This window comes from Palaemon carinicauda, chromosome 6 (genome assembly GCF_036898095.1).
Source record: "Palaemon carinicauda isolate YSFRI2023 chromosome 6, ASM3689809v2, whole genome shotgun sequence".
In the NCBI taxonomy this organism is placed as follows: Eukaryota; Metazoa; Arthropoda; class Malacostraca; order Decapoda; family Palaemonidae; genus Palaemon; species Palaemon carinicauda.
This window is the reverse complement of record NC_090730.1, coordinates 131,586,193-131,596,327: the sequence shown is the minus strand read 5'-3', so window position 1 is coordinate 131,596,327 and position 10,135 is coordinate 131,586,193. Positions and strand designations below refer to the sequence as shown.

The following is a 10,135-nucleotide window of genomic DNA, read 5'->3' as shown; positions in this document are numbered from 1 at the left end:
TCAGAGAGGAGGTGGATGCGTTCAGGAGTGATGCGGTGCCCTGAGAACGATACTTTGTTGATGCCAAAGGTTAACTCGTCATACCTGACTACAAAGCCGTTCTGTTGTAGGCAGTTGTGAACGATGCATAGATGATGGAGGTGTTCGTTCCTCTTTGGAGGAAAAGAACACAAAAATTCATCCACGTAACATACACAGAAGGGCAGGTTCCTTAAGATGCCGTCCATGAAACATCGAAAAATGGTCCTAGCGTTATGAAGACCAAAGCAGGAGTAATTGAATGTGTACGTATCAAAGGGGGTAGAGAGAATGGTCTTGGGGATGCCTTCTGGATTCATAAGGACCTGATAATACTCCTTTAAAAAGTCAAGAGTGGAGAACACATTCGCTTTGTGCAAGTAGGAGATAACATTGACTATGCTTGGGAGGGGGTAGTACTCTGGTTTTGTTTGTATGTTCAGGTGCCCGTAATCTCTTCAAGGGCACAGGGAGTCATTCTTCCACAGGATAATGTATAGGGGCGACAATTATGGGCTGGAAACCTTTTGGCAAAAGCCCATTTCTTCCATTACAGCAAACATTTATTTAGCGGCTGCCTAAGGATCTGCGTCCAAATGCCTGAATCTGGTAAACATTGGTGGCCCTGTCGTCTTGTTATAGTGATAAAAACTGTCCTTTGGCAGAAACCATGGGTGTTTGGCGAAGTACTGATCGGAAGTCTTTCATGTACAATGCGTGTAGGTGGAAGTAGACATGCGTGGGTCCACTAGTGTGGAGTGAGAGGTCCTATGGGACAGGCTGAAGAATTGTTGGCGAGTATGAGTTTTGTATTGACTAAACATTAATGTGCCACATCAACCAGGAGGTGAAAATGGACGAAGAAATCTACACAGAGTATTGGCAATGTTATGTCAGCAATGAAAAAGTTCCAATGTTATTTAGCACTTCTAAGCAATACTGTGAGTGTCTCGTACCTGTGGGTGAGGATCTCAGATCTGTTGGCAACTACCAGGTGGGTATCAGCAGGCCTAGAATGACTATCCTCTATCCTGGAGAGTGACATTGGTAGAAGGGAACGACAAGCACCCTTGTTTATCAAAAACTGCACATCAGTACCTGCATCATATAAAAAGAAAAGATTAGTGACAGGAGGCCACCGCCATTTCCAAGTTTGTTGGCCAATTACAACTGTCCGCACATTTCATCGCAGCAGCCACAGATCTGGAGTGGTAGTAGCATAAGTGCATCTGATGGGCTTCAATTAGTGGCTGTAGAGGTCATTGGTTGATGCGTGAGTGATGGATGGCATATGTGGGGGTTAGGTGGCTTTATTGATGCTATCACACATCACAGTTGGTCGTCTATGTTCTATCGCATTCACGTCAGCTTTGTTCGGTGTTGAATGGTTGTCTTCTTCATCAGGAGTTGAGGCTTTGTTAAAGGTCTTGAAGGTGATGAAGTTGCCGTCCATAAGGGCATAGACTTTGATCATTAGATCCCTCATGGTCAAGGTATAGACATCGGGGATGGCGGCGCATACAGGTTCGTGTTGGCATCATACCCAAAGGGCACAAAATAGGTTCACTTCCCAAGGAGAGCCGTCTGCAGCAGGTTGTAGGCGAGCGATACTGGTCATTTCTTTGATGGTGAGTGAAGCCTTTTGATTTTTCAACTGTTGTTGAGAGAGCTGATAAATCTTGGATATGCGGACGGCTGGCAATAATGAGTACGACTCAAGAGGCATCTTTTCAAGACATCATACTTTTTTGGGGGTGTTCCCTTGGTCGCAAAGCCAATTGCAGATATCTGGGTCACCGTGAGGACATATTCATCTTGGCTGCCTAAGCGAGTCACTCCATTGATGTGAAACTGAACTTTAATGTGCTGAAACCTGGTTAAAGCTTCTCTACTGGTGAAGGGCGTCAGTTTTATCCACATGTCGTGAGTAAAATCTGGTTTGTTAGGCGGCATCTTAAAAGAATAGGGGCCAGTGTTGATCGGGATGGTGGGCAGGCTGCAGTCACTTCAGGAGTAACCAGTGTGGTAGACTGATAAGGGGCATAACAGAAAGCTGACCTGGATATAATTGACTTCATTCAAAAGAGATAACAAGCTTACTATATATACAAATGGTTGAGGATAATAATGGCATAAAACCTTAGCACTGTAAAACATGCAATAGCAAGCTTAAACAGGTTGTGCAAGTTCTCTTCTCAGGTCTTCGGCAGCCATACTTGCTGTCCATTAAATTGCTTTTTCCTTACCTGATTAATAATCTCCGACACCATCGTTCAATTATATTTTTACATATGCAATGCAAGATGTATCTTATTTCTGTACAATAACAACTACATAACATAAGGTTTGTAGTTGATTATAATAGGCTTTCCTTTTCTTTTATGGAGCATGTCACTGTAAAGTATTCTAAGACAAGACCAAATACACGTCTCTAATATGAAGTAAGGGCAAAAGGACTTGGGGAAGATATTATATTGTTCTTAAGAGGGACTCTTTGCATTTATTTGTGTATTCAGAACATCAGAGTAATGGGAAAATCATTCACTGTATCCCTTGGGATACTCAGTTGGTGTCTTGTTTACCTAACAGACGTGCTATACCGGTGACCCTCCTCCAGTAGGAACATAATCATATTGTAAAATAAAACAAAACATTTATTCCTATTTCTTGAACCCTTCAACTGCACGGGCAAAGACACAAAAATGAAAGGAAGTAAGTTTTACTTGTGAAAATTAGTGCTCTTTTTAACTACAAAACATTATACTTAAACAGATTTCTCCCCTCTCACAAGGGAATTACTACTCCCTCTCCCCTTAGCGTGACAGGAAAGAAATAGAAATTTATATATATATATATATATATATATATATATATATATATATATATATATATATATATATATATATATATATATATATATATATATATATATCGTTCCTTTCACGCTAAGGGGAGAAGAAGTAGTCATTCCTTTCTGGGAGGAGTGAAATCTGTTATCATTCCTGTCACGCTAAGGGAAGAGGGAGTCGTCATTCCCTTGTAGGCAGAGTGAAATCTGTTAAAGTATGGAGTTTTGTAGTTAAAAAAGCACTAATTTTCACAAGGAAAACCGACTTCCATTCATTTTTGTGTCTACCCGTGCAGTTGAAGGAATCAAGAAATAAGAATAAATGTTTTGTTCCATTTTACAGTATGATGAATGTACCTACCGGAGGAGGGTCATCGGTATAGCATGTCTGTTATGTAAACAAGACACCAACTGAGTATCCCAAGGGATACAGTGAATGATTTTCCCATTACTCTGATGTTCTGAATACACAAATAGATGCGCCGAGTCCCTCTTAAGAACATGATATCTTCCCCTAAGTCCTTTTGCCCTTACATCATATTAGAGACATGTATCTGGTCTTGTCTTATTTTCGGTCCTCCTTTACGTGAAATGTTTAGTTTATTTGTAATTCTCTCTCTCTCTCTCTTTCTCTCTCTCTCTCTCTCTCTCTCTCTCTCTCTCTCTCTCTCTCTCTCTCTCTCTCTCTCTCTCTCTCGGGTATTTTTAGTCACGGTTGTATATACATAATTGATTTTGTCGTCATTACCTTATGATGATGATTTTGATGATGTTGATGATGATGATGACAGTAGCCGTAATGGAAGAGATTTTATCACATAGTTTTGTTGGGCCTAAACCTAATCCAAAACGAACCAACGTATCCCCTTTTACTGCCATTATGACAAATCTTTTGATCTTCAAACGCCATTTGGCCATTAGGATTAGGTTCCATCGACGTTTGTTGTAGCTTCTCATATGGTTCATAGGATCTTTTAGCACGTAAGGCAGACTAAATGAATCAAAGTAGATTGTGAATGTCCTGGAGATACAATTATAGAATAATTCTTTCCAGTTTTCCCTTTATGTACATTGTAATGGAAAGAATTGAAAATGGTAGAAAGATTCTTATCTATTTTATGTTTTGAATTATTACTGTCGTTATCAATAAACCTCCGTAAATAGTTATTCATCTCACAAATAAGTCTAATTGTATATAAATGTGACCTAATAGTTCCGACACTTGGATTGAACACATTCTGTTGACTGTTCCTATTAATTTTATGAATAATAATGGATTAAAGTTTTATATCCTTTCAAAAATGTTAGCTCTCAAATTTATTTGACTACTGAAACAGTAAATTGCTTTCCTTGCCACCGAGAAGTCGAATCAAAAAGTTTCAGTAATTGCAGTTTAGCTATGGAAAAAAAATTGGCGACCAGTAATTCAAGGTATCACAGGCGTTGTTCCAAGAATTATACTGTTTTTATGATTTTTTAAAATTTTTTTTTAGTAAGTGAATTGTTAGACTGATTGTAAGAGAGAAAATTTTATCATGACTAGAAGGGGCTCCTCCTTACTGGGAGATGACCTAGCTCAGGCTAGATGACTGGAAAGGGTCCCAGCTGGCTACAAGGGACCGCTGGAAATGGTCCCAACTGGTTGGGAGAGGCCTCAAGTTCATGTGGCAATTTCACGAGACTATTGAAAATTCTCCTCCATCTCAACAATAACTAGTGTGGAGTGCAGAGGTAAAGATCGAAAATATTACATAGATAAAACATTGTATGGATGATAGAACACTCAGTCGGATCAGCAGTTGTACATACGAATCCCTAAGTAAATTTTAGAGATTCAAAATTCGGAAGTTAATAAAACTGAGGCTTTATGTTTCTTAAATAATCTTCAAGGTAGAATACTTCAAAAGAGAGAGCATACACCTTGCGGGGTTAAAGATTATTTTAAGCTAAATAAATTTAGAGTTTATTAATGAAATAACAACTATTTACAAGAGTTTGATCAAAGTGGTGGCTAGAAGGCAGCATCTGAACGATTATTGCTTGTGAGTCGAATTTACCTTTAATTTCATGGTACAGACCTTGTTATAGTCAACTATTTTCTATAAATTAAATTAGTTAATTTATGCCTGAAAAAATTGCTAAATTTACTGGCATTATCCTATAAATGAGAATTTGGGAAAGAAATTAATTCACTTGGACCCGCAGCAACAAGAAGAATTATGCCGATTAATTAGGAGTTTCCCTGAAATTGTCTCGGACGTCCCGAAATGAACCAACCTGACAAAGCATGAGATACACCTCCAAACAACGGAAAGACCATTTAAACAACGCACCCATCGACTGTCGCTGTATCACCGAGAAGTCATGATATAAGAAGTGGACTATTTGTTACTAAACAGATTAGACGATCAAACTTCTAGCCCTTACAGTTCTCCATGCTTGCTCGTGAAAAAACCGGACGGATCTTTTAGGATTTGTACGGACTACCAAAAGTTAAACTCTATCATTGCGGCCGATAATTATTCAATGCCGCTCATCGACCAACTACTCGACAATATAGGACAAGCAAGATTCGTCTCGAAGAACGACTTGTTAAAAAGGTTATCAAATTCCTTTGGACGACAATGCAAAATTGTTATCAGCTTTTATAACCCCGTTTGGGTTATATCAATACACAGTCATGCCCTTTGGTCTAATGAATGCTACCGGTACTTTTCAACTAGTGATGGATAACTTTCTGTAGTTACTCTCTTGACCGATTTAACTAGCCCCAAGAAAAAATTTGCATGGACCAGCGAGTGCCAAGAATCCTTTGACAGGATAAAGGATATATTAACTTCGAAACCGATACTGCGAGCACCTGATTTCAACAAGAAATTCCTTATCCAAGTGGATGCGTCGGATAACGGGATTGGAGCTCTCATATTGAAAGAAGACGAGGAAGGAATTCTTCGTACTGTTTGTTTCATGTCGTCAAAGATAAAGAAGGACCAGCGAGCCTACTCGACAGTTGAAAAGGAACTACTAGCATTAGTCACACCTATAAACAAGTTCGAGATCTATGTGAATCGACCACAAAATGAAGTGATTTCAGTATATTCGGATCATAATTCTTTAACTTTTGTGAATAACATGAGAAATAATAATCAAAGGTTAACAGGTAAAGATAACGTGGTTGCAGGTTATTTATCTCGGGCTGAATCGATGGATTCAGGCCCGGAATAAATAGTCTTTTTTGGGGGGGGGAGCTATCGTACGAAACTGGTCTAATGTAGAGCAAATACAGTAGTTTATTCATGATTTATTTATATATATATATTTGTGCATTGAAGAGAGGTTAGCTAGCTCTTAAGATGAGTTCTCCTCATATAGACGTAAGTATATTATGTAAATTAAGTAAGACCTTCATTGTTAATTTCATTGTATTCTTTATTCAAGTCGGTATGTGTAAATTTACGTTATTTTTAAAAAATTAAGTTTTTTATTTCACATATTTGGTTTCGAAGTCTTACGTAATTTGTTGTAGAGTGATATGTAATTATACACGATAGGAACAAGGGCATAAGTAATGATCTTTTATATTTTATGAGGTATTGCGTCATTTTTGTGAGAGAATACGCAAGTACCATGTGCTTTGGAATTTTTACGAAAAACCTAGTAATAGGATGTTATCTTTTTTTTATTTCGGGGACAAAGGGTGGGCGGAGTTAGCTGACCGAGAGCCGTCTGAGGTGGTGTGGGTACATGTTCGAGAGAGCAATACTTGGTAACTCTGACGCTTATGCCCCTCCCCCCCCCCCCCCCCCGTTTCCCAAATCTCTGGGAAGGTTCTTGAAGGAGCTAGGTTTCATATATAAAAAGTAATACCAGGGTTAGATCGTCAAATAGATATTTCTAGCCTTAAAATTACCATCTGCCCTCTCTCTCACTCACAACCGCACCTCAGAGTATTGTTTTAAAAGTGTTCAGTACCTATCGTGTGTCCTCTCCAAAGTGATTCTGTGCCCCCGCATATATCGTGTGTAGTGAGTACTTATAAAATTCTCTTAAAGCTTTTGTAAACAGGTTTGTAAGAAGGATAGTTATTTGTATTATGATCTGGTTATCTATTTTCATTAAGTGTCAACCTTAAATATTGTATTCAGATTTAATTTCAAGTGAAACACATGATTGTATAATTTTTAAAATTTTATTTCTTATTTCTTAGTGTAAGGATTATTCAGATTTAACATTTAAAGTCAATTCATTGTATAATTTTCAGATCTTAAAATTTTTGTCTTGATCTAAGTTTTGTTCAGACCTAATATTTGGAGTGATTGTATTCATTATTTTGTAAATTATTTTCTAGTGTTGTAATTTATATAGAATATATTTATTTTTGTAAAGACTGTATTATTCCAGTCACCATTGTTTAGAATAGAATCCGCTTGCATCCTGTTATGAACCGAAGTTAGAGCTATTTGAATATTCATGATAATAATTTCCCAGTTTAGTTTTGAGTGTACTTAAGAGACCTTTGGATACTCAGAGTTTTATAGATTTTTGTTTCAGAGTTATTTAAATGTCTCGGAGTTCGTGCATCAATGTTTTAAAGTGTAACATTTATAATGTAAAAGCAAACAAGTAAGTTTGGAATTCGAGAGGTTGATTAACTTTCCAGTTGTAATATATATAATAATATATGATGGGTTCCCATCCACGGGCCATTGTATAATGTATACATATATATATATATATATATATATATATATATATATATATATATATATATATATATATATATATATATATATATATATATATATATATTCTCACTGGGCGGCTCTTCTTAGTGGGTTATTTAGTACTCGTCGACATTTTGAAGTTTCTTTATTTAGTCGAAGGTGACTGGAAAAATTACATACAATGAGAAATTCATATGATGACAATTCTTCAATTAATCAAAAAAAAAAAAAAAAAAAACATATTTAAAGAAAAACCCTATTCTCTACACATTTCAAACAACATTATTGGAAACCTCTATTGCTATAATTTCAGTAATTGTGATTCCTTTGTATTCTATTTCTTGCATGTTACACATTTTTATTAATATTTCCAATAAAGACCTCTGGTATAATAACTTGATTACAAAATTCGTAATACTAGGTGGGTGAATCCCTTGGTTCTGCTATATCGACTCTTTAAGAAATAAGCACTAAGCATTAATAGACATCATTAAGTCATGAGAGAATTTCACTAAATAGTTATTCGATCTGTGGCATATTTTATTTAGCTTAATCCCTTACGAGCTCTATTTTCCCTCCTTAAATTGTAAAGACCTCTTGATAACATTTCTTACTTACAATTTTGTTTGTGTCCACTGCAAAGACCGTCCAGCTCTATCCCCTCATGGGCCGCGGTCAAGTCCCTACCGAGGGTACGCCACCGTTAACACAAGCAAACCCCTCACTTTATTTCATGTGTCTATATTTCATCATATTAGCAACCCTAATAGCTATTGTTATATAAACAGCAACCCTGACAACCCTTTTTCGTCTCTAAATCTCAGAACACTGTGATGCTTACCTTATATTATAATTCCATCTTAAAGTCGTCGATGTGGATTCTCTCAAACACGTCTGCTCCCGACGCCTAACACTGTTTGAAAGGCCCACCTGCCGCTTTCCCAAGCGCTTGACAGAGGGGTGGCGGGAGATGGACCGATGGTTCTTTTGTTTTCTTTTGTTACTAACATATAAAAGGTGTCCCTAAAATTATTGTTTCTGACGGAAACTTCCTCATTTCAATTTTCTTATTATTTTATAACGTGTACGCCTCTATTAGTGACCGAAATTTAATTACAAATTTTGGATTTACCACGAACAGTCATTCAAAGTTGCGCAGGGAAAAGGGAGATTTCCCTGTGTGAAATTTCCCTGAGTGAAATTTCCCTGCGTGAAACTTCCCTGCGTTTACACCCGCCCCTTTGAAACCTCTTGAACACAAGGGGGTTCAACACCTTATCGCTCTGTAACGCCCATTAGATCCGTCTCCTCCTCTGAAATTAAAACAAGCTTCGACAGCGGTCTGTCGTATTCCTTGCCCTCTCTCCTGACAGTCACCGTCCTCACCAAACCATCTTTCCCTACTTTGGTCTGCACTACTCTAGCCAATGGCCAATGGCAGCGCGCTTCATTCTCCTTGACCATAAGGACTACGTATCCCACCCTGACATTTCGTCGCTCTTTGAGCCATTTCTGGTGCTTCTGTAACCCCAACAGATACTCACGTTTCCAACAGGCCCAGAACTGCTCGGCCATATGCTGCACCTGCTTCCATCTTTGCTTAGAATGGCCACCTATTGCAACGTCGCAGCCTACAGGCGAATCTCCCATGTTTAAAAGCTTGTTCGGTGTGAGTGGAACCGGGTCTCTAATGTCTGAGGTGATGACAGTAAGGGGTCTACTGTTAACCGTTGCCTCCACTTCACAAAAGAGTGTGCATAGCCCTTCATAATCCAATTGCTGTGTCCCCAAGACTATATCTAAGACCTTCCTCACGGTACCTATCAACCGCTCCCATGCTCCTCCAAAATGTGAGGCGCTGGGAGGATTGAGAATAAATTCCACCCCACACCTGAGCAACTCATTGCGCACCTTGTTTCCTGCCAAGAACTCATAACTGGAGTTGAGAACTTTCCGCGATCCCACAATATTAGTGCCGCAGTCGCATCTAACTGTCTTGACCTGACCACGACGAGCCAAAAACCTCCTGAAGGCACTAATGAATGAATCTGATGTGAGATTCGAGGCCACCTCCAAGTGTATGGCCCTCGTGTTCAAACAAGTTAATATAACTCCCCAATGCTTCATCTGTGCTCTGCCTCATTTTACGAAGAATGGCACAAAAAGGTCCACCCCGGTGCGATAAAATGGGGGTTTCCCCGACTCCACACGATCGGGTGGTAGATCGGCCATTAGCTGCTCGATGGCTTTTCCGTGTGCCCTGTGACACCTGACACATCTACTCAGCACGTGTCGTACTGCTGCATGGCCCTTAATTACCCAAAATTTCTACCTCACCAGGCTCAAGACATGCATTACACCCATATGGTTAGAACGCTCATGATAATACTGGATCACCATGTCTGTCAAGTGTCCCTTATACGGCAAAATAATTAGATGCCTTTCTCTTGGAGAGATATTTGCCGAAGATAACCTACCTCCAACGCACAGAAGCCCATTTCTCAGGATTGGTTTCAACCTTCTTAGGGAGCTAGAGGCCCTAATA

At 38.7% G+C, this 10,135-nt stretch overlaps 1 protein-coding gene across 1 annotated transcript; it reads right to left on the bottom strand.

Moving 5' to 3' along the window:
- Positions 1-8,865: 8,865 nt before the first annotated feature.
- LOC137643242 (uncharacterized) lies at positions 8,866-9,717 on the bottom strand. Its single transcript, XM_068376084.1, has one exon. It carries the CDS (start codon positions 9,715-9,717, stop codon positions 8,866-8,868), a length of 852 nt encoding a protein of 283 aa, XP_068232185.1.
- Positions 9,718-10,135: the final 418 nt, after the last annotated feature.